General features: G+C 36.2%; 1 protein-coding gene across 3 annotated transcripts in view; it reads right to left on the bottom strand.

Moving 5' to 3' along the window:
• Positions 1 to 26,481, bottom strand: part of USP34 (ubiquitin specific peptidase 34) — a 249,644-nt gene that overhangs the window by 163,567 nt on the left and 59,596 nt on the right. For 2 of the 3 annotated variants that reach the window (XM_078444514.2, XM_078444515.2), the window contains exons 4-8: positions 23,681 to 23,731; positions 23,370 to 23,519; positions 7,852 to 7,919; positions 4,362 to 4,554; positions 3,326 to 3,387 (exon numbers count right to left, since the gene is read on the bottom strand). In XM_078444514.2, the coding sequence (XP_078300640.2) occupies positions 3,326 to 3,387; positions 4,362 to 4,554; positions 7,852 to 7,919; positions 23,370 to 23,519; positions 23,681 to 23,731 (524 nt within the window). The remainder of the gene's footprint in view (positions 1 to 3,325; positions 3,388 to 4,361; positions 4,555 to 7,851; positions 7,920 to 23,369; positions 23,520 to 23,680; positions 23,732 to 26,481) is intronic. The other variant, XM_078444516.2, reaches the window with a different exon arrangement.

Below are 26,481 nucleotides of genomic sequence, written 5' to 3'. Positions count from 1 at the left end.
GGAGGGGGGAGTTAAATCCAACTATATGCTGAGATAAATACTTTAGATCCAAAAACACAAACAGGAGCACCTGGGTAGCTCATCAGTTGAGAGTCCAACTCCAGATTTTGGCCCCAGTCATGATCCCAGGGTCATGTGATGGAGGCCCATGTTGAGCTCTGTGCTAAGCATGGAGCCTACTTAAGATTCTCTTTCTCTCCCTCTGCCCCTCTCCCTCACTTGTGCTCTCGCTCCCTCTCGCTCTTAAAACAAAAAACAAACAAACAAAAAAAACAAACTGAAAGTTAAAAGCATGGAAAAAGATATACCATGAAAACAAAGTTGCAGTGGCTATAGTAACTCAGACAAGATAAACATTAAGCCAAAAAATGTGGGGATTGCTTTTTAATGTTTATTTATTTTTGAGAGAGTAAGCGAGAAGGGGCAGAGGGAGACAGACAGAGGCTCTGAAGTAGGGCTTGAACCCATGAATCATGACACCATGACCTGAGCCAAAGTTGGACACTTAACCAGCTAAGCCACCCAGGACCTCTAAGCCAAAAAATAGCTTTATGTATGGGTCTTTTTATAATGATAAAAGAATGAAATTATCAGGAACATAACAATTATAAACATATATGGGACTAAAAACAAACACACAAAAAAACCCACAACTCCCAAAATACATGAAATAAAAAGCAACAGAAATAAAGGGAGAAGAAAACAAACAATACAGCCAATTCTTGTTACTCTCTATGGCAGTTACAATCTATAAAGCCAGATAAAACTAGCTAATACTGAACCCTTGAATCCTTTTTTAAATTACTGTCACCCACCACTTTAATTGGTAAGAACGTATCATTAGTATCAAGTGTATCCTAAAGTGGATTCTCTTTAGAAGCATGACTCAGTACAATAATGTGACTTGCCATCTGACTTTGATGGAAGACAGTAGGCTTGATTAAACACAAATCTTATATGATCTAGGTATACAAGATGTTCTACAATCCATATGAAGAACTCAGATACTTCACAGAACTAAAATTTGTTTGGAAGCTCCCACTTCAATATGGGCCACGCAAGGGAGTTTTTTTCCCTCATGTAAAAATGCCACCATAGACCAGTAGTATCCTTTCCTCAACCCTACTCCCTATGGAAAAACAGACATGGATCTCATTTGGTACTACAATGATCTCTCAGTGTTGCTTTTTAATTTGGTCCTCTTGATTTACACTCAGATCATGTTCTCACAGTTCATGAGTTCGAGCCCGCATCTGGTTTGGCACTGACAGTGCAGAGTATGCTTGGAATTCTCTCTCTCCCTTCACCCCACTCGTGCTTTCTGAGTATCTCTCTCAAAATAAATAAATAAACAAAATAAAAAATAAAAATTAAAAAAAGACAAAAGTATATTAGTGAGGCTAAGAATAAGACTAGGAATTGATTACAAATTGGTAAAAGGGGTTTTTCTAAAGTGATAGAAATGTTCTAAAATTGGACTGTGATGATTTTCACACAGCCCTGCCAATCTCCTAAAATTCACTGTAAACACAGTGAATTTTATGATAGGTACAGTATCTATACCTTAATAAATCTGCTAAAAAAGAGAGACACAATTCATAGGCTGCAACAGTATTTATCACCTTTTCTCTATTTGTTCCAATTTTCCCACATTGTAAGAACCCTTCTCTTCCCAATTTTAACTATTTCTACCTACTATTACTCAAAATTTTGACTCTCCTCCCTCTTTTCTTAATCATGCCTTTAGGACACATATTCCTTATACTTTTTTTTTAATGGAACTCCTTATTCTCTATGCACTGTTTTAGCAACATAAGGATCTAGCTTGTATGGACATGTGAAGTTACTGCACTGATGATTTTAGGATTTTTTTTTTTTTTTTTTTTTTTGCAGAGTGGGGGTGATTACTGCCTCGGCAAATTTAACATTCTCCTAGTCTGTCTTATGGAGTAGAGAGGTGGGAGAAGGGCAAACTAAGGGGTTAAAATCCAAAGGTGTAGTTTTACTACTGGATATAATCTATGTAATATCCGGACAGTGGGAAATAGTACTCCTAGTATGACCCAGAATTTATACAGCTATGACCTATTCTGGGCAACAGTATTTTAAGGAAATCACTGACAAAGAATGTTGCCAGAGATGGGAGAGTGGTCTGGTAATAAATCTAAACACCCTATCATGTTGGAAGAATAAGAACTCTTTAGCCTGGAGAAGAAAAAGAGTCAACAGACATCATCTCTGGTTTTCAAATTCACGAAGGGTTCGGTTCAACTGAGGTTAATTCCATAGGGCAGAACTAAAATCAATGCATAAAAGTTACTTACTTAGTAAAGCAAAAATATAAGTCATTCATATAATTTTGACTTTTCTAACACCTTAGAACTATACAGGTCGGGACACCTGGCAGGCTCAGTTGGTCTGACTTCAGCTCAGGTCACGATCTCATAGTTTCTAAGTTCAAGCCCTGCACTGGGCTCTGTGTTGGCAGCTCAGAGCCTGAACCCTGATTCAGATTCTGTGTTTCCCTCTCTGCCCTTCTCTCTCTCTCTCCCTGTCTCAAAAATAAACATTAAAAAAACAAAAACAAACAAACAAAAAACTATACAGGTATTTTCAAGCAAAAGATATTACCACTCAATTGAGATTTTAAAATGGATTTGTATACTGGACAAACACCTAAATGGGATATTGGAATAAATAAATATTTCTAAGATACTGAAAAGCACTAAGCTATAACAACTACTTCTTTTCACAATGAGCATCATTAACTTGGTTTTTCCTCATAAAATGTGTTGAATGAGGTCTTTTCTTTATCTGCATCAAGTGTGCTTTCTGAAAACTATCAGTACCATATTCTATTTTTTTTAATGTTTATTTATTTATTTTGAGAGAGAGGCCAACCATGAGCAGGGGAGAGGGAGAGAGAGAAGGAGAGAAAGAATCCCAAGCAGGCTCCACACTGTCAGCACAGAGCCCAATGTGGGGCTCAATGTCACAACTGTAAGAACATGACCTGAGCCAAAATCAAGAGTCAGATGCTTAACCGACTGAGCCACCCAGGTGCCCCCCCATATTCTTTATTACTAAATTTTCCTTTATAAATAGTACACCTTTGCATTTTGTGACACTAGAACTATGTGTTGGTATATCCTTTTAAAAAAGAGAATTGTTTCAATATATTGTTCTGAAAACTTATTAATCAAGTCACAAGGCAAAGAATTCTTACCAAACACTTCCAAACTAATAAAGTCACAATTATATATACCATATAAGCAGCTGCACAATAAGTTAATATACTTATATATAAACTGACGTTCCTACTTACGTTTCTGTGTCTGATACCAAGGATTCATTATTGCATACATCATTGAAGGTATGAAGTTGATTCTATAATTAGAGAAAAGAAATTTAAAGTTTTTTTTACAAAATTTTTCTAGTATGTTATCAACTGCCAAGAAACATGGTCATATATAAATCAGTCAATAACCAAATCACAATTATAAAACATAAGATTCTCACACACACTAATTAATCTGGTTATTTCCTTTATCATATTAAAATAGTAAAAAATTTCATTCTACAATACTCGTGCTTTATTCCACTAAGTACATGAGAGAAAATGAGAGAACAAAACTAAATAGGGGAAAAACTTAAAAAATCTAATGCTAGGCAGCAAATAATATGTCACTACAGACATAAAATGTCAGGAAGGCTCCCTTAATAAATACATTTAAGATTTAATTTAGAAAAAATGTCAATAAGTATTTTCTACATTTACGAAGCCTAATACATGGGTAAATGTGGTTACTTCAGAATAAAACAGGCAGGAAATACAAAGGAGTAAAGCTCATGGAAACCTTGGTAAATCTGAAAAAGCATAGTCACTCTAAAGGATTCAGCTAACTACTGAGCTCTAGCAAATTGTTATTATGCAAGAATACAGACTCATGGTATCAGGTCTTCCTCCCCATCTCATCCCCAAGACAATAATATATATTTCTCTCTATTTACAACATTATTTGCTACCGTCCAATTCAAACAAAATCTCTGTTAATCAAATATGGTCTATGGCCTAATTATCTCTGGCTTTTGCGTGGAAAATGAAAGAAAAAAAAGAAAGGAAAGAAAGAAAAGAAAGATGACCTAAAGTATAAATCCTTGTAATTCTAAGCTTCAGTTTCATCATATTTAAAACAGGGAAAATACCAAAATTATTTATATAGACCATACAAAGTAATCTACGTAAAATAACAAGCACAACGCCTCATATAAGTGCTCCACAAATAGTAGGGATAATGATGATGATGGTGAAGTGCAGAAGGCAAATAAAAAATGACCCAAAATGAACAAATATAGCTTACCGTTATCTGACTTAGTCCAGCCAACCTCATAGTCAGAGTTGGTGACATAAAGTACTTAAATGCAAGATCTAAACTTTCTTTATCAAAGCATAATGTTGTATCCAATGGTTCTTTCACTGTGCTCCACATTAAGTCAGCCATGTTGCGAGCCGCACTCTGTCTTAACTCCTGATCAGAGAGCTTGCATAAATACCTTAAGTGATTCAAAATAAAACATACATAAAAACCTGTAAAATATTCCTAAAGACCCTTCAAAAATTCAGTAATATTCCTTTGTTCCATACCTCTAAAATGTTTAATAAAGTAGAACCTGGCATCCTGAGATTAACATTCCCAATTTAAATTATTTCTAAGTGCTGCTTCAAAGACTGTGACCTGAAGTAGCATGTTCTTTGCAGAGTCCAACTTGAATCAGAAACTGCCAAGAGCCAAGATATTTAACATCGGATTCTGCACCTCTGATAAAGCTTTATTAATCTCTCATATCTATCATGTATACAGGTCCTATTTTAGTAAATTTCACCTACTTTCATATAAAATCGTATATCTACTCCCCACACAGCCAAAATTCTTCAAAGTAAGTACATTTTAAACATTATTCTTATTTGGCTTCCAGATATCACAAACCACTGGTTTTCCTCAGGTCCTACCTATTCTACTTGCTGGTTCTTCCTTCCCTATCCAACCTTCAACATTAGTGCTCCTCGGGGTTTGTAATGGATTGCAAAATGGCCCCAACTATTCCCATCACTTTACACAGAGGCCTTTGCAATGCAATGTTGCCACCCTTCCTATCAAGAGGTATCATCTATTTGGGGGGGCCTGGGGGGCTCAGTCAGTTAAGCGTCCGACTCTTGGTTTCAGCTCAGGTCATGATCTGTTTGTGGGATCGAGCCCCATGTCAGGCTCTGTGCTGACAACACAGAGTCTCCTTGGGATTCTCCCTTTCTCTCCCTCTCTCTGCTACTCCCTCCCTCACACTCTCTCTAAATAAACATTAAAAAAATAAAAGAGGTATCACCTTCTTTCTCTAGATTCTCCCTATTTCATCTACATTCTCCCTTGAATCCGAGCTTTGCAATGCAAGTTGCTTTGATAAATGGAACATTAAGAGATGTGGCATAAACAGAAGCTTGGAAAGTCTGTGCTTGACCTCTAACTTTTCCATCACCAAAAAAACGGAACCCAGGTTAGCCTGCTGGATGAAAGACACACAGCCAATGCCCCAACTGCAAGATGAATATGAACTCCCCTCCACTTCCAGCAACAATCAGCGGGCAACCAGAGAATACATAAGTGAGGTGATATTCTTAAAGCATGCAGTTCCAGCCAAGTCAACCCAGATCAAAAGAACTACTCAGCCTGAGAACTGTGAGAAATAATAAATGGTTGTTATTTTAAGCCATTAAGATTTGGGTGTTGTTTTCTTACACAGCAAAAGCAAACTGATACAAAGGCCCCATCCTCACACACTGTTTTTAAAGTTTATTTATTTTGAGAAGGAGGGAGAAAGAGAGGGGGGGGGGGGGGAACGGGTAGAGAGACAAAGAGAGAGAGAATCCCAAGCAGGCTCTGCACTGTCAGCAAGGAGCCCAACTTGGGGTTTGATCCCACAAATTGTGAGATCATGACCTGAGCTGAAACCAAGACTTAGATGCTTAACCGAATGGAACAACCAGGTACCTCAACACACTTCTATTCTTTTATAGATTCTCTCCCCCAGATGACCTCATTCACTCCCAGGAGGTATTGAATAACTGAGGTCTTTATGCTGATAACTCAATTAACAATACTATTGTTGTTTTTTTTTTAATTTATATCCAAGTTAGTTAGCATATAGTGTAACAATGATTTCAGGAGTAGATTCCTTAATGCCCCTTACCCATTTAGCCCATCCCTCCTCCCACAACCCCTCCTGTAACCCTCTGTTCTCCAACAATACTGTTCTTAATTATACATGTATGCTCTCAGTTCACCAGTGCCACTTAAATGTCCCACAGGCATCTTGAAATTAAGTCTTGAAGTTCTCTCCGTTCTTCACATCTCAGTGAATGATGCCCACAGCACAAAAGAGAAATTGAGGGGGGGAGGTTTATGTGTCATCCAGGATGCTTACCCCTTTAAATTCCAGAATCACTAATCCTGTCCATTTTATTTTCACTTACATCCATTCAATTTTCAAAATCACCATAAACAATCCTTATAAACATCATTTATTTCCAAGACTACTGCATTAACCTTTCAATTTGTCTCCTAGCTTCTACCCCAACAACTTATAATTTATGATCCACTTAAAAGCCAAAGTGATCTTCTAAAAATAATCACAACTCACCTGCTTAAAACCCTAGATTTAGCAATAGATTCCCATTGCTAAAATTAAATCCAAACTCTTCATAATAGCTTTAAGGTCCTGTACAACCTGCCCTTGCTTATCCAACCTCTTATCATAACTACTCCTCCCTTACACACTATGTTCCACACCAGTCTGCTTCTACTTTCTTGAATGTCATATTCTTTCCAACTTCAAAGCTAACTTCCCTATGTTCCTTCTACCGGGAATACATTCTTCCAAATACCACCTGATTAGCGGATTCATGATCTTCAAATGCCATCTTTCAGAAAGACCTCACATTTCCTCTCTATCACATTACCTGACAAAGGATTCATCACTATCAGATTCTTTTTTTGATACTTTCTCCAAAAACTCGAATATAAGGAAAATAGGTACTCAAATTTTTGCAAATAAAATGAGAAAAAGTAGAAAGTATAATAAATATTACCAAGAAGCACAATCTTAGAACTCCCAAAAGTTCACACTCCAACTCTAATCAATACATTTTGTTCTCCATCCTCTTAGTGTTCCTTCTGAGGCTGGGACTTAAACTCAAATGTCATCTCTTCTCAAAGAGACCTTCTTTAAAGCCCCTGTTTAAAATTGTGACCCACCCTCTAGAACTCTCAATCCACCTTTGCTCCTCCTTTACTCTGTAATTATCATGACTTTCTGATGAAATATTACCATCTACTTATTTACTTGGTACAGACACCGCAAAAAGAGAAGTCCTTTCTTCTCTGCTATATTCCCAAAGCCTAGAACATAACACTTCGTGTATCTTTGCTGACTGCATACTGTGGAATACCATGTAACCACTGTTAAACTCCTTATATATTCATGTATAAGAAAATAAAAGGTCCAGGGGAGACTGGTTCGCTCAGGGTTTTGAGTTCAAGTCCCATGTTGAGTGTAGATAATACTTAAAATTTTTTAAATCTTTGAAAAAAGAAAAAAAAAGGTCCAACATAAATTGCTTAAGTGTAAACATTAAATATAAGCCTACATGAGCATTAAAAATATTATACACTAAACTGTCAATTTTCTCTAAAGGATGTGAATACAAGGGACTTTAAAACAATATAAATCTACACTATGTTATAAACTATTTAAACATATCATATTGGTAATGAAGGGAAAAAGATTTTATAAACTTACCTAATAACATAGGTCCTAAAAGGGATAATGTGCTGCATGACAGCAGGGATATGTAGCCATATTCTAATCTATAAAGAAACATAAATATGACATTAATCTATAAAGAATATGTGAAATACATGTCACTGTAATTAATTACAAACAAGAGCATTTAGTATTTTGCTGATGCTAAAACTACATACATTTTATATATTTTGAAAACAATAAACTAAGAAACAGGATTACACACATATTAGGTAAGTAACCTATATATATTTGTTACAGATATACATAAAATCATCCTAAAGACCATAACCTTTTTCTAGGGAGAATCACCTACCTACCCAAGTAATTTCATCTTACTACATGGTACTATATGCCTCTTTGTATGACAGCAACCTAAATACAATAGCACGAAGTTAGCTTTCTAGGGGTGCCTGGGTGGCTCAGGTCATGATGTCACAGTTTTTTAGTTTGAGCCCTGCATCGGGCCCTGTGCTAACAGCTCAGAGCCTGAAGCCTGCTTCAGATTCTGTGTCTCCCTCTCCCTCTGTCCATCCCCTGCTTGCACTCTGTCCCTCTCTGTCTCTCAAAAATAAATAAACGTTAAAAAATTATTTTAATAAATAAATTAGCTTTCTAATAAACTATCTTAGCAGAAAATCCATCCTTCCTTCTTGTCAATATCCATCTATGGGAAATACATTTTAGTCGCACATAATGATTATAACATTTAAGCTCTTACTGTAGATACCCCAATCTAAGATATAATAAATTATAATTTATTTTCTTTTGTCTCCATGATATTCCAAACCATTTCTAAATATGCTTACCTTAGAACTTTATTCTAATAATGGTTCAAGTAGCATAAAAACAAAAATCCTAAGCAAATTATCTAACAACAAGCTATAATACTAAGCCTTAGCAAAGGCAAGGGACACAAATTAAAAACAAATTTGAAAATACAGAATATATGACTCCACTCTAATCAAAGACCATTATGTCAGTTCCATACTAAATGCTATACTGATGGTAAAAGGTTAAAATTTTTCCATCTAGGGGCACCTGGGGGGCTCAGTCAGTTAAGCGTCTGACTCTTGATTTCAGCTCAGGTCATGAACTCATAGTTGTGAGATCAAGCCTGTATCAGTCTCCAAGTTCAGCACGGAGCCTGCTTAAGATTCTCTCTCTCCTGAAGAGAAATAAAAGCAAAAATGAACTACTGGGACCTCATCAAGATAAAAAGCTTCTGCACAGCAAAAGAACCAATCAACACAACTAAAAGGCAACTGATGGAATGGGAGAAGATGTTTATAAATAACATATCGGATAAAAGGTCAGTATCCAAAATTTATAAAGAACTAACCAAACTCAACACCCAAAAAACAAATAATCCAGTGAAAAAATGGGCAGAAGACATGAATAGACAATTTTCCAAAGAAGACATCAAGATGGCAAACAGATACATGAAAAGATGCTCAACATCGCTCATCACCATGGAAATACAAATCAAAACCAGAAATGAGTCGCCACCTTACACAGGTCAGAATGGCTAAAATTAATAACTCAGGACACAACAGATGTTGGCGAGGAAGTGGAGAAGGGGTAACCTTACTGCACTGTTGGTGGGAATGCAAACTGGTGCAATCACTCTGGAAAGCAGTGTGGAGGTTCCTCAAAAAATTAATGATAGAACTACCCTACAACCCAGCAATTGCACTACTAGGAATTTAACCAAAGGATACAAAAATGCTGATTCGAAGGGGCACATGCACCTCAATGTTTACACAAGTGCTATCGACAATAGGCAATTATGGAAAGAGCCCAAATGCCCAATTAAGAAGATGTGGTATATATACAATGGAATACTACTCAGCAATGCAAAAAGAATGAAATCTTGCCATTTGCAACAATGTGGATGGAAATGGAGGGTATTATGCTAAGCAAAATAAGTCAAAGAAAGACAGATATTATTATCTCACCCATGTGGAATTTGAGAAACCTAACAGATGAACACAGGGGAAAGATGAAGCACTGAGTGTCAGATATAAGAGATGAATCACTGGGTTCTACTCCTGAAGCCAAGACTACACTGTATGTTAACTAACTTGAGAATTAAAATTAAAAAAAAAAAAAAAAAAAGATTCTCTCTCTCTCTCTCCCTCTTCCTCTGCCTGTCCCCTGCTTGTGCTCTCGTTCTCAAAAAAAATAATAATAATAATAAATAAAAATAAAAATTCCTTCTAAAACTAGGAGCAATCATGAATGTCTTTAATTCAAATTGACCTGAAGGTCATGGATAGTACAAAAGTTAAGAAAGTAAATAAAAGTCCTAAGACTAAAACGGAAGAATTAAAACTAAGACTAACTTAACAAAATAGAAGAAAAACAAACAAAAAATTTGATTTACAATTGCACCAAAAACAATAAAATACCTAGGAATAAACTTAACCAAGGAGCTAAAAAACCTTTACTCTGAAAACTACAAAACACTGATGACGGGGCATCTGAGTGGCTCAGTCAGTTTAGCATCTGACTTTGCTCAGGTCACAATCTCACAGTTCATGGGTTCAAGCCCCACAGTGGGCTCTGTGCTGACAGCTCAGAGCCTGGAGACTGCTTCGGATTCAGTGTCTCCTTCTCTCTCTCTGTATGCTGTTCACGCTCTCTCTCTCTCACGAAACATTTTTTAGAAATTAAAAACAAAAAAAACCAATGACAAAAAAATTGAAATGACACAAATAAAAAGATATTCCATGATCACAGGTAGGAAGAATGAATATTGTTGAAATGTTCATAGGCAATCCACAGATGCTGTTATACTAAAATAACAGCTACATTTTTCACAGAACAATAAATAATTCCAAAATTTGTATAGAACCACAAAAGACCCCAAATAGGCAAAGAAACCTTAAAAAAGAATAACAAAGCTAGAGGTGTCACAATCCCAGATATTAAAATACATTACAAAGTGTAGCAATCAAAACAGTATGACACTGGAACAAAAATACACACATAAATCAATGGAACAGAATTGAGAACCCAGAAAAATACCCACACTTATATGGTCAATTAATCCACAGCAAAAGAAGCAAAAACATACAATGAGGAAAAGTCCCTTCAATAAATGGTAATGGGGAAACTGACAGCTATATGCAAAAGAATGAAATTGGGCCACTTCCTTACACCATACACAAAAATAAATTCAAAATAGGTTAAAGACCTAAATGTGAGACCTGAAACCATAAAGCTCTGAAAAAGAAAACATAGGCAGTAATCTCCTGAACACTGTTCTCAGCAACATTTTTCTGGATATGTTTCCTCAGGCAAAAAAAAAAAAAAAAAAAAAAAAAAAAAAAAAAAAAAAAAAAAAAACCACAATAGGAAAAATAAACTGCTGTCATTATACGAAAATAAGAAGCTTCTACAAAGGGAAGGAAACAATTCACAAAACTAAAGTGCAACCTACTGAATGGAAGAAGACATTTGTATATGATATACCTGATAAAGGGTTAAAGTCCAAAATATCTAAATAGCTCATACAACACAAAAAATAATCTGATTAAAAATGGGCAAAGGGGGCACCTGGGTGGCTCAGTCAGTTGAGTGTCCAACTTTGGCTCAGGTCATGATCTCATGGTTCATGAGTTTGAGCCCCATGTCGGACTCTATGCTGACAATTCAGAGCCTGGAGCCTGCTTTGGATTCTGTGACTCCTTCTCTCTCTGCCCCTACCCCACTCACTCTTTCTCTCTCAAAAATAAAATCTAAATTAAAAAAAAAATTTTTTTTAAATGGGCAAAGGATCCGAACAGGCATTTCTCCAAAGAAGACCTACAGATGGCCAATAGCCACACGAAAAGATGCTCAACATCACTACTCATCAGGGAAATGCAAATCAAAACCACGATGAGTTATCACCTTATACTTGTCAGAACAGCTAGAATCAAAAAGATAAGAAATAACATTTGTGACAATGCGGAAAAAGATGAAACGTCATGCATTGTTGGTGGGAATGTAAATTGGTGCACCCACCATGGAAAACAGTACAGAGGTTCCTCAAAGAATTAATTATATACACATATACATGTACATACCATGAAATATTACTCAGCAACAAAAAATAATGAGATCTTCCCATAAATAACATGAATGGACCTAGAACATTTTATGCTAAATGATAGAAGACAGAAAAATAAAAATATCTTATGATTTCACTTACATGTGAAATCTAAATATCAAAGTAAACCAACTAACAAAAACCAGAAACAGACCCATAAATACAGAGAAATGATGGTTACCAGAGGGGAGAGTGTGGGAGGGTGGGCAAAATGGGGTAAGAGGAGTGGTATATACAGGCTTCCACTTACAGAATGAGTAAGTCACAAGGATAAAAGGAACAGCATAGGGAATATAGTCAATGATATTATATGGCATTGTACGGCGACAGATGGTAGCTATACTTGTGGTGAGCATAGCGTAATATATGGACTTGTCAAATCACTATACTGTACACCTAAAAACTAATGTTATGTTGTATGTCAATTATAGTTCAATTAAAAATAATATTATTACTCTGAGATAATATGATTATGTGAACAGAACAATCCAAAATAACTTTCAGTAAGTGTTTTTAGAATTAAATGGTTTGTCAAGAATGCTGCATAGAAAGTTAATACAAGTAATTAATATACACACATACATACATGTACATACACAACCCATATTATATATAAGCATATGTCAAGAATGCTGCATAGAAAGTTAATACAAGTAATTAATATACACACATACATACATGTACATACACAACCCATATTATATATAAGCATATGTTTTCTGAATTACCAGGAACAAATACTAAATAAAGTTTTCAAAAATATTCTCCTTAAACAAGTATCAAAAAAATTTATGTCTACAAAAAAATCTAATAAAGACATGTAACACCTTGGAGAAGTCTGGGAAGATGATGGGAGTAGGAGGACTCTAAGATCATACAGCCTCACAGATACAACTAGATAACACAGCATATATAACCCAGAAAACAACCAAACACTGGGAGAACAAACTCCACAACTCAAGGTAGGGAAGAGACCAGGAAGGGCAAAGACATGGTCTTCGAGCTAACCATACTGGGGAAGGAGTCAGCACAGAGAAGGACAAAAAACTTTCACACATTTGCCTCTGAAAGGAAGAGAGGCTGAATTTTGGGGGTTCTTAAAACCAGGGTAACTTAATGCCTGGAATTTTAAAACTCAATGGGCTCAGCTAAAGGAGAGCCCAAATGGCATTAGGAAGTAAAGTCCCCACCCTTAAAGAGACAGCACAACAAATAGCCCTGCAGATACAGCACAAAACTAGAAATTTGAAAGACACTGGAAACAGACAGGAGTGGGAGTGATCTGCTCATCTTGGAGCATGGCCAGAGAGACAGTCACCACAAGGAGACCCCTCCAGGAACAGAGGAGCTGGCAAGCACCATTTCCCTCCCCCCACCACCCAGCATACAGGCAGCTGCAGAAACCTGAAATGGGGCCAACAATCATTACCTAACTTACTTGCACCAAGCTGCCTACCACCACCCCACACCCCACATGTTGCTAGACCCACCCTTCCCCATCACATTCCCTTAGTCCCAGTGCTGTAGGCCTCTACCCCAACATACCAGTGCATGTATCTGGCCAACACATCTCCCAATCAGCTGCCCGTTTTGCAGAACCTCAGTTCAAGAGGTGGCTGCAGGGGCAAATGTCATTTCCCACACTTTATTAAAATGTGCCCAGCCCCTATTGAGGACCAAACATCACCACAATACACAAAGACAGCATCTGCAGATAACTGTACTGAAGGAAAAAGAGACCAAGACACAATAGGAGAGCACATGCAACACATATAGGACACACACCTAAAAGGACCAGGCTCTGGAGAATAGGGGACTCTGAACTGCACAGCACTGTAAAGCACTACAAGACCTCTTCTTCATAAGGCTGTTATCACGAAGAGCAAGAGAAAGAACTGACACTGATAACACAGAAAAACAGATACAAGAGATGAGACAAAATGAAGAGACAGAAATATCTCCCAAATGTAATAACAGGACCAAACCACAGAAAGACCAAAGTGAAACAGACTTAAGAAATATGCCTGATACAGAATTTAAAGTAATGATCATAAAGATACTCACTGGACTTGAGAAAAGAGTGGAGGATATCAGTGAGATCCTTAACACAGAGATAAAAAAGAACCAATCAAGAGATCAAGATTAAATTACATTAAATTAAAAATACATTTGATGGAATAAACAGCAGGCTAGAGGAAGCAGAGGAATGAATTAATGACCTGGAAGACAGTAATGGGAAGTAACTAAGCTGAGCAAAAAAGAGGAAAGAAAATTATGAAAACTAAATAGACTTAGGGAACGCAGTGACTCCATTAAGTGTTAATAGCATTTGAATTATAGGGATCTCAGAAGAATAAAGAGCAATGGGAGGGGCAGAAAACTCATTTAAAAAATAATAACTGCAAAATTCCCTAATCTGGGGAAGGAAACAGATATCCAAATCCAAGAGGCACAAATTCCCCCCAAAATTCAACCTAAAGATGTCCACACCAAGACACATATTAATTAAAATGGCAGAAAGTAGCAATAAAGAAAAAATGTTTAAACTAGCAAAAGACAGTTACATACAAGGGAAACGCATAAGGTTATCACCAGATTTTTCAGGAGAAACTTTGTAGACAGGAAAGGAGTGACATGATATATTCAAAGTGCTCTGCTATTCAGAATAGGAGAGATAGTTTCTCTAAGAAAAAGTAAAGGGTTTTATGACCATTAAACCAGATCTACAAGAAAGGGGGCTCTTGGAGTAACAAGGAAAGACTGTGAGAAGATGAAAAGTAAAAACAAAAACAAACAAACACAAAAGCAATAAAAATAAGTATTTCCATAAAAACTGGTCAAGGGATTCATAAAATAAAAGGATGGAAAATATTACATCATACACCTAAAACGTTGAGAGAAGAAGAGTAAAAATGGATTTAAACTTAAGCAGAAACTAATAGAATAACGTATGTTAACTAGACTGGGAACCTAAAATTGAAAAAAGTAATAATAATAAAACCATTAAAAAAATAAACCTGGGGCACCTGGTGGCTCAGTTAAGTGTCTGACTCTTGATTTCAGCTCAGGTCATGATCTCACAGTTGTGAGATCAAGCCCTGTGTCAGGCTCCACACTGGGTGTGGAGCTTGCTTAAGATTCTCTCTCTCCCTCTCCCTCTGCCCCACCCCTACTTGCACATGTGCACACTGTCTCTCTAAAAAAATAAATTTAAGTGACCATTAACTTATAGATTGCTATACACAGATGTTACATACAAACTTAATGGGAACCACAAATCAAAAACCAGTAGTAAATATGTAAACAATAAAGTAAAAGGAATCCAGGTATATCACTAAAGCCAACAAACCAGAAAAGAGCACAAGGGAAGAAAGGATCAGAAAAAATCTAGAGAGGGGTGTCTGGGTGGCTCAGATGGTTAAGTGTCCAACTTCAGCTCGGGTCATAATTTCATCGTTCGCAGGTTCAAGCCCTGCGTCAGGCTCTGTGCTGACAGCTCAGAGCCTGGAGCCTGTTTCAGATTCTGTCTCCTTCTCCTCTGCACCTCCCCACCGCCATGTACTCTGTCTCTCTCTCAAAAGTAAAGAAAAAAAATTTTTAGAAAGAAATAATCTACAGAAACCACAAAACAAGTAACAAAATGGCAATAAATACATACCTATCAATAATTACTTTGGTTTTTTTTGTTTTTTGTTTTTTGTTTTTAGCAGGGAAACCAAGTTTTATTCCTCACACCTGGACTGTCATTAGTGAACCCCTATGGAGAGTCTCAAGAGTATGAAGAATGTCATAAATTAGTGCAGGTGACCTGTATGCAAAATGGACAGAGGTGTGGAATTACTATAAAAAGAATATTTATCTAATAATTTAGATGTCTTGTTTGAGAATATGTTGGTACATATATATAGATAAATTAGCCAAACCTGAAAGCTTCAGTTCAGCTAATCATTAATTACTTTGAATGTAAATGGATTAAACACTCTAATCAAAAGACCAAACTGATGAAACAGACCAAAAAAATAAAAGACCCATCTATATACAGACTATAAGAGATTCATTTCACACTGAAAGACACCTGGAGATTAAAAGTGAGAGGATGGAGAAACACTTATCATGCAAATGGATGTCAAAAGAAAGCTGAGGTAGAATACTCAGCAAAATAAGACTTTAAAACAAAGACTATAATGAGAGACCAAGACACTATATAATAATAAGGGGGACAATTCAACAAGAGGATATAACAATTGTAAATATTTATGCACCCAACCTGAAAGCACCCAAATACATAAAACAGTTAATAACAAAGGAAACAACTGACAGTAATAGTAGTAGGGGACTTTGACAACCCCTTACTTACATCAATAAATAGATCATCCAAAATAAACAAGCAAACAGTGGCAATGAATGACAAACTGGACATGGACTTAATAGACAAATTCAGAACATTCCACCCTAATACAGAATGAACACTATTTATAAGGGCACATGGAACATTCTCCAAAACAGATCACACATTAGGCCAAAAAAAATCTCAACAAATTCAAAACAATCAAAGTCATACCATGCATCTTTTCTAACAACAATGCTATGAAAACAGAAATCAACCACAAGAAAAAATCTGCAAAGATCACAAATAGAAGGAGTTTAAATAACACGCTACTAAATAACAGGTAAACCAAAAAATAACAAAAGAGATCATAAATTACACAGAAACAAATGAAAATGAAAACACAACAAAATCTTGAAGATGCAGCAAAAGTGGTTCTATGAGGGAAGTATAGAAGGGCAGCCGGCTGGCTCAGTTGGTGGAGCATGCGACTGCTGAGTTCTGGGTTGTGCATTCAAACCCCACGTTGGGTATAGAGATTACTTAAAAACAAAATATTTTAAAATAAAATAAAGTAAGAAGAAAGTATATAACAATACAGGCCTACCTCAAGAAGAATGACTAATCTCAAACAACCTAACTTTACACCTAAAGAAACTAGAAAAACAGACAAAACTTAAACCCAGCCAAAAAAAAAGGAAATAATAAAGATCAGAGCAGAAATAAAGGATACACAAATTTAAAAAAGCAATAGAACAGATCAATGAAATGAAACCAGGAGCTTGTTCCTAGAGAAGATCAACAAAATTAATAAACCCCTAGGGAGACTCATAAAAAAAAGAGAAAACTCAAAGAAAAAAAATCACTAATAAAAGAAGAGAAATAACAATGTTACAGAAATACAAACAACTGTATTTGTACAGTTTGTATAAAACTAAAGAAGGAATAAACAGAAAATTTTAAAAGACCATATACCAACAATGAAGTGAATGAGTAATCAAAAAACTCCCCAAAATCAAAAGTCCATGACCAGATGGCTTCACAAATGAATTCTATGAAACATTTAAATAAGAGTTAATACCTATTCTTCTGGAACTATTCCAAAAAATACAAGCGGGAGGAAAATCTCCAAACACATTCTATGACGCCAATATCACCCTGATACCAAAACCAGACAAAGACACTACCAAAAAAAAGAGAATTATAGGCCAATCTCCCTCATGAATATAGATGCAAAAGTCCTCAAAATTATTGTCAAACCAAATAAATAATACAATAAAAAAATCATACACTGCAATCAAGTGTGATTTATTTCCAGGATGCAAGATGGTTCAATACTCACAAATCAATCAATCTGACACATGAAATCAATCAATGAGAAAGGATAAAAAACATATCATTGTTAAATGGTTTCTCTGCTTCTATTGAAAATTACAACATCCACAATAAAAAACTACAACAAAGCAGGTCTAGAGGGAATATATTATCAACATAATAAAGGTCTTATATGAAAAACTCAGAGCCAGGGCACCTGGGTGGCTCAGTTGGCTGCGCATCCGACATCAGCCCAGGTCATGATCTCACAGTTTGTGAGTTGGAGCCCCGCATCGGGCTTGCTGCTGTTAGTGCAGAGCCCACTTCAGATCTTCCGTTCCCCCCTCTCTCCTCCTCTGTCCTTTCCCCAGTCCTGCTTGTGCTCTTACTCTCAAAAATAAATAAAACATTTAAAAGAAATTAAACAAACAAGCCCAGAGCCAGCATCAGACTCAGTGGTGAAAAACTGAGAATTTTTCCCCTAAGGTCAGAAACAAGACAGGATGTCCATTTTCACTACGTTCATTCAACATAGTAGTAGAAATCCTAGCAACCAAGAGTGCTTGAGTGGCTCAGTCGGTTAAGCGTCCAACTCTTGATTTCGGCTCAGGTCACGATTTCAAGGTTCTTGAGTCCAGCATCAGGCTCTGTGCTAACAGCATGGAGCTGGCCTGAGATTCTCTCTCTCCCCTCTCTTTCCCCCGTTTCCCTGCTCACACACACACTCTCTCTCTCTCAAACTAAACAAACATTAAAAAAGGAAGGGAGGGAGGAAGAGAAAGAAAGAAAGAAAGAAAGAAAGAAAGAAAGAAAGAAAGGCAGAAAGAAAAAGAAAGAAATCCTAGTAATCAGAGAAGAAAAAGAAAGGTACCCAAATTGGTTAAGGAAGAAGTAAAATTCTATTTGCAGATGACATGATACTACATATACAGAACCCTAAAGGCTCCACAAAAAGGTAACAGAACTGAACAAGAGTTCAATAAAATTGCAAGATACAAAATCAACGTACAGAAACTGACTAAATTTATGTACACTAATAATGAAGCAGCAGAAAGAAAAATTAAGAGAAACAATCCCATCTACAGCTGCACCAAAATTAATAAAATACACCTAGGAATAAACTTAACCTGAAGTGAAAGACCTATACTCCAAAATCTATAAAGCACGGATAAATTCAAGTTAACACAAAATAATGGAAAGACATTCCATGCTCATGGATTCATACTGCCCAAAGAAATCTACACATTTAATACAATTACTATCAAAACACCAATGGCATTTTTCACAGAACTAGACAATTCCAAAATTTGTATGCACCCACAAAAGACCTCGAATAGCCAAAGCAATCTTGAAAAAGAAAGACAAATCTGGAATTATCACAATTCCAGACTTCAAGTTGTATTACAAAGCAGTAGTAATCAAAACAATACAGTACTGGCACAAAAAGAGACCCACAAATCAATGGAATTGGATAGAAAGCCTAGAAATGAACCCACGATTATAGGGTCAATTAATCTTTGACAAACGAGGAATGAAGATACATTGGGAAAAAAACAGCTCTTCAACAAATGGTGTTGCAAAAACTGGGTAGCTACATGCAAAGGAATGAAACCGGACCACTTTCTTACATCATAAACAAAAATAAACCAGAAAAGGATTAAGGACCTAAATGTGGTATCTGAAACCATAAAAATCCTATAAAAGACCACAGGCAGTAATTTCTCAGACATCGGCCATAGCAAAATTTTCCTAGATATGTCTCCTGAGTCAAAGGAAACCAAAGCAAAAATAAACTATTACAACTTCATCAAACTTCTTTGCTGTACAGCAAAGAAACAATCAACAGAACTAAAAAAGGCAAACTTACTGAATGGGAAAAGATATCTGCAAATGACATATCTGATAAAGAGTTAATATCCAGGGGCACCTGGGTGGCTCAGTGGGTTAAGCATTTCAGCTCAGGTCATGATCTCAAGGTTCGTGGGTTCGAGCCCCACATCAGGCTCTGTGCTGACAGGTCAGAGCCTGAAGCCTGCTTTAGATTCTGTGTCTCCCTCTCTCTCTGCCCCTCCTCTGGTCTGTCTCTGTCTCTGTCTCTCTCAAAAATAAACATTAAAAAAAATTAAATTAAAAAGAGTTAATATCCAAAATATGTAAAGAACTTATAGGGGCGCCTGGGTGGCTTAGTCAGTTAAGCATCCATCTTTGGCTCAGGTCATGATCTTTCAGTTCCCAAGTTCAAACTCTGCATTGGGCTCTATGCTGACAGCTCAGAGCTGCAGCCTGCTTCGTGTTCTGTGTCTCCCTCTCTTTCTCTGCTCCTCCCCCACTTGCGCTCTGTCTCTCTCAAAAATAAAAAAACTTAAAAAAAAAAAGAACTTATACAACTCAACACATACATACTACTGGGACCTCATGAAGATAAAAAGCTTCTGCAATGCAAAGGAAACAATCAACAAAACTAAAAGGCAACCAACGGAATGGGAAAAGATATTTGCAAATGACCTATCAGACAAAGGGCTAGTATCCAAAATCTATAAAGAACTCACCAAACTCCACACCCAAAAAACAATCCAGTGAAAAAATAGGCAGAAAACATGAATAGACACTTCTCTAAAGAAGACATCTGGATGGCCAACAGGCACATGAAAAGATGCTCAACGTCACTCATCAGGGAGATTCAAATCAAAACCACAGAGATACCACCTCATGCCAGTCAGAGTGGCTAAAATGAACAAATCAGGAGACTACAGATGCTGGCCAAGATGTGGAGAAACGGGAACCCTCTTGCACTGTTGGTGGGAATGCAAATTGGTGCAGCCGCTCTGGAAAACAGTGTGGAGGTTCCTCAAAAAATTAAAAACAGATCTACCCTAGGACCCAGCAATAGCGCTGCTAGGAATTTACCCAAGGGATACAGAAGTGCTGATGTGTAGGGGCACTTGTACCCTGATGTTTATAGCAGCACTTTCAACAACAGCCAAATTATGGAAAGAGCCTAAATGTCCATCAACTGATGAATGGATAAAGAAATTGTGGTTTTTATACACAATGGAATATTACTTGGCAATGAGAAAGAATGAAATATGGCCCTTTGTAGCAACGTGGATGGAAATGGAACATGTTATGCTAAGTGAAATAAGTCATACAGAGAAAGACAGATACCATGTTTTCACTCTTATGTGGATCCTGAGAAACTAAATAGAAGACCACGGGGGAGGGGAAATAAAAAAAAAAAGTTAGAGAGGGAGAGAGACAAAGCATAAGAGACTCTTAAAAACTGAGAATAAACTGAGGGTTGATGGGGGGTGGGAGGGAGGGGAGTGTGGTGCTGGGAATTGAGGAGGGCACCTATTGGGATGAGCACTGGGTGTTGTATGGAAACCACTCTGACAATAAATTTCATATTAAAACACACACACACACACACACACACACACACACACACACACTTAAAAATGGGCAGAAGAGGGACGCCTGGGTGGTTTAGTTGGTTAAGCGTCTGATTCTGGGTTTCAGCTCAGGTCATCATCTCCTGGTCTGTGAGTTCAAGCCCCAGTTCATGAGTTCGAGCTCACATTGGGCTCAGTGCTAACAGCATGGAGCATGCTTGGGATTCTCTGTCTCCCTCTCTCTCTGTCCCTCCCCCCACCACACACGTGCATGTTCTCTCTCAAAATAAACTTAAAAAATAATAAAAAAAAATAAAAATTGTTTAAAAAAGGCACATTAATACCTCCACACATAAATACAAAAAATTATAATGAGAGAAATTTAAAACATGCAAATAAAAACACATTTACCATATTTACAGATAAGGAGACTCAATACTGAAGAGATGACAGTTCTCTCCGAATTGATGTATAGATTCATGGCAACCCAAAATGTTTATGTGCAGAGCTTAGGTGTTGATTCCAAATGGAAAGGTCCATGAGGAGACAAAACACTCTTTAAGAATGACAGGGTAAGGTAATGTAATGTACAGCATGGTGACTGTATTAACAATACTGTATTGCATACTTGAAAGTAAGAATAGTTCTTAAAAGTTCTCAGGACAAGAAAAAGAAAATTTGTTAACCATGAATGGTGTTGGATGTTAACTACTTATTGTAGCAAACATTTTGCAATATATACAAATATTATTACATTCTACACCTCAAACTAATATAATGCTATATGTCAATTACACCTAAAAAAAAAAACAAAAACAAAAACGTAGAAGAATGACAGGAAAGTAGAATTTGCTTTACTAGATAACGAGACTTATTATAAAGCTCCAGAAATTAAGATGATGTGATTATGCAAAGAGACTAATGTAATATGCTAGAGATCCCAGACCCATAACACACCTAATTTATAACAAAAATTATACTGGGAAACAAAGAAGAAAGGACAGTCTTTGTTGAATTGCTAGAACCAGTGTTTGTCTATAAGAAAATTAATCTTGACCACCCACACCATACACAAAAATCAACTCCAATCGAGCTGTAATCAAAATGTGAAAGAAAAACAATACAACTTCCAGAATATCAGAAAATAACTTCATGACCTTAGGGTGAGAAAAGACTTTTTCATCCACAAATGAAAACACAACCCTAACAAAAAAGCTTTGATAAATTACAAACCATTAAGATTGAGGAATAATAGCTCTTAACAGACACAGGGGAATGAAAAGCAAACCATAGAGTGGAAGAAGATACTAGCAATATACGTATGTCAGACAAAGGATTTGCATACGAAACATAAGGAATCTTCACACATCTGTAAGGAAAAGCAGACAATGTGATTTTTTAAAACAAGTAAACGACGTGAAAAAGTACTTCTCATAAAATAACCAAACGGTGAATATGCCTATGAAACAGTATTGAATTTCATTACAGGCACACATTGGAGATACTGCAGGTTCAGTTCTAGACCACCACAATAAAGCTAATGTCACAATAAAGCAAGTCAAACTAATTTTTTAGTTTTCCAGTACATATAAAACTTGTGTATATACTATACTGTAGTCTATTAAATGTGAAAAAATATACCTAAAAAAAACGTATAAACCTTAATTAAAATTCTTTGTTGTTAAAAAATACTAACCATCCTATGATGGTTAGTGATTTGTAATCGTTGATCACCATTACAAATATAAATGTAATGAAAAAGTTTAAAATGTTGTAAGAATTACAAGAATGACATAAAGTAAACCACTTATTGGAAAAAAGGCATCAATAGATTTGCTCAACACAGGTTGCCACAAACCACCCCTTTGTAAAAATCTCAGTATCAAAAAAAAGAAGTTCAATAAAACAAAGTATCTCTGCTTCCACACTTACTGTGCTTCACAGTAACTGACATTTACAACACAGAATAATTATCTTCTTTACAAATGCAGAAAAATGTTATTAAGTCTTATAATACAGAAGAAAGTCAGGCACACTGTAGTAGCACCCTAAGCAAACAATCTTGTAACTAAAAGTCTAAAATGCCAAAAATTTCCCAGTACAAAATCACAGGCAAGGAAAGTAAAATTAACATAAGACTTCTGTTCACAGAAGTAGTAAAGGTCTAAATTTACTTATTTAACTTAAATTAGTTACTTTATACAAATTCCATTTTTATTGTAAGACCTTTTATAAAGGCTTCTGTACCCAATTTTTTTCAAAATATAACCCAGGAGAAAAATTCTTGTACATGCAAGCCACTCAAAACCTGTTTTTCTGGACATAAAACTCATGTTATTAAAGCCATTAATTCCCAAGATTAAAACCAATTCCAAACAATACTTACATTAGATACAACTGTAATAAATGCATGTGCTATAAGAAATGGCAAAGTTTCAGGAGTTCCATATTCAAAGCAATCCTTCATGAGAGAAAGGCCATTTTTCCCACAAAACAAACATACATAACGAAGCAAATGCAATGGTACTTCTACATCCTGAGGGGGGAAAAAAAATTTAAACTCATCAGGAATAACTTTCATTTTATTACCAATATGGAAAAGATACTGACCAAATATAAAAATAAACTCAAAGACCTATATGAATAAAAAACTGAATTTTCCATAAACCTGAGAATAAGAAAAACATAAACACTTACATTCATATCACAGAATGCCCCTAATATGTTGCTTTCTTGGGTTGATATATCCTGATTTAAAAAAACAAAAACAAAGTAAACACAATTAGGTCACCCTACAAGATAATAATCTCTGAAGAAAAAAATACAATTTCTGCATCAAATATACTCAAAAAAAGACAATATTCTATAGATTGAGTTTACACAACATGAAACAGGTTTTTGCAATTGTTTCTCATCATGAATAATGATATTCCTAACTGAAGCTTATATGGTTCAATTCTAATATGTATTTTAACTCTTGTGCAAAGAAATCTTTCTACACTATATACTATATATTGCCTTTTCAATAAAAAATGTCTCCATAAAGAATTGGGATAATTGTCACAAAAATAGATTATAACATTTTAAAACCACGTTAATTTTTACCTAAAAATTCCACAATGTGCTTTGTATACATATGATTTAAACTACTTGATAGCATATTCATTCACTGTTGGCGAGAATATGAACAGGTATGACCTTGTTGGAGGGCAATTTGGCAATATCTACCAACATTTAAAATGCACATTCTCTTTGACCCAGCAATTCATCTTCTGGTTATTTATCCTAACAACTAATAAAAGCAGTGCTAGAAAATGTTTAATGATGCTTACCTGAAATTATTTATAATATCTCAAACTTAGAAACAACTTAAATATCCATCAACTGGATGGCTAAAGTGTGATATAACCATCTAGGGTCTTATACAGCTTTCAAAAATAAGGTGAAATGCCATGAGGGATCTTTTTGGGACGATGGAACTGTTGTAAAAATGCAATGAGGTAATGGTAACACAATTCTGTAAACTTACTAAAACATGTTTAAATTATATATTTTAAGCAATTGATTTTTATGGTAAGTTATTCCTTTAAAAAGCTAAGGTGGGGGGCGCCTGGGTGGCTCAGTCGGTTGGGCTTCCAACTTCGGCTCAGGTCATGATCTCATGGTCTGTGAGTTCGAGCCCCACGTAAGGCTCTGTGCTGACAGCTCAGAACCTGGAGCCTGCTTCGGATTCTGTGTCTCCCTCTCTCTCTGACCCTCCACCATTCATACTCTGTCTCTGTCTCAAAAATAAATAAACGTTAAAAAATTTAAAAAAAAAAAAAAAAGCTAAGGTGGGTCCACATGTACAGGCATCGAAAGATACTGCCTTGTATTACATTTTTAAAACTTAGGATTTACGAACTTGATCTGATTTTCTTTACTTTTTATGTGTCTGGAAATAATCTGAATTAATTTCCTAAAAATGGTTTTTCTGAGATGATAGAGAAAGGAGAGGTTCAAGGCTCTTTTAAGTCTATATTTTGTATATTCTGTATTTTTTAGTCACAATGAAAATCTTTCTATCAGAAAGTTTAATACTTTCATCTGAAAAACACTACCAAAGAAACCTGTCATTCATTGCTGTTACCTGCTTGCTTTATGTAAATTCCATTGCTGAAATGAAGTTCGAAAACAACTGATTGAGAGCATCACATAAAACTCTCAGAACATTTCCAACTAATCAAAAACTGTCCTAAGACAGGTCAAAACACCTGTCAAAGCGAGTATACTAAACTTAAATTTATTCCTGAGCTTCTACTAGCAGGGCCACAGGTAAAGCTTTAAATTATTCTCAACAAACCTTCTGTCTTCAACAAGTCCAGAATGTAAGAACACCTGTGGTATTAAAGATTCATGGGCCAGATCAACCATGCTGGAATATTAGACTGGAGTCAAGATTTCTGGTGCCTAACATGAACACAGCTAGAAAATGTCCTAACAGAATTCTATTCTGATGTGCAAAACGTCAGCTCTTGGACTTGGTTACTTCTATTTTCACTCCTCAAAAGAACTATTTTATCCTTTCTTGTTTCTACTCTTAATACATGAAGACATTATTCTAAGGTGTCTTTAAAATCTCATCTTTAGTAGTATATAGAGTTAACATAGACCTACAGGTAACAACATTATGAACAATACTAAGAAGCCTCCCTGAAATCCAAATCAACACCAATTTTGTTTCAAAGTTCTAATTTTAGGAGCCCCTGGGTGGCTTAGTCGGCTAAGTGTCCGACTTCAGCTGAGGTCACGATCTCATGGTCCATGGGTTCAAGCCCTGCATCGAGATCTGCAATGACAGTGCACAGCCTGCTTAGTATTCCTCTCTCTACCTCTCTCTCTGCCCCTCCCCAACTCACACTTTCTCTCTCAAAATAAATAAACTTAAAAAAAAAAAGTTCCAATTTTAAATTGATCCCTAAAAAGGCCTTAAGAAACCTATTAGTTTTTGTCTTTTTAGAAAATCTCCCATGTATTACATAAGATAAAGGCACTCTATTTCTAGAACTACAGAGAGGGACCTATTACTTTAAAAGAGAAAATAAAGAGAAATAAATGAGTAATCAGAAAGTAATTCCTTGGGGCACTTGGGTGGCTCAGTCGGTTGAGCGGCCGACTTCGGCTCAGGTCATGATCTCACGGTCCATGAGTTCGAGCCCCGCGTCGGGCTCTGTGCTGACAGCTCAGAGCCTGGAGCCTGTTTCAGATTCTGTGTTTCCCTCTCTCTGACCCTCCCCCGTTCATGCTCTGTCTCTCTCTGTCTCAAAAATAAATAAACGTTAAAAAAATTAAAAAAAAAAAAGAAAGTAATTCCACATCTAATTAAACAAGGGGGAGCCTAGGTGGCTTGGTCAGGTAACCATCTGACACTTTACTTCGGCTCAGATCATGATATCACAGTTCATGGGACTGAGCCACAGGTCAGGCTCTGAGCCAACAGTAGGAAGCCTGCTTGGGAG

The sequence above is a fragment of the Panthera onca genome, chromosome A3 (genome assembly GCF_046562875.1).
Source record: "Panthera onca isolate mPanOnc1 chromosome A3, mPanOnc1 haplotype 2, whole genome shotgun sequence".
NCBI classification, from domain to species: domain Eukaryota; kingdom Metazoa; phylum Chordata; class Mammalia; order Carnivora; family Felidae; genus Panthera; species Panthera onca.
The sequence above is the reverse complement of the archived record's forward strand: the minus strand, read 5'-3'. Positions and strand labels throughout refer to the sequence as shown.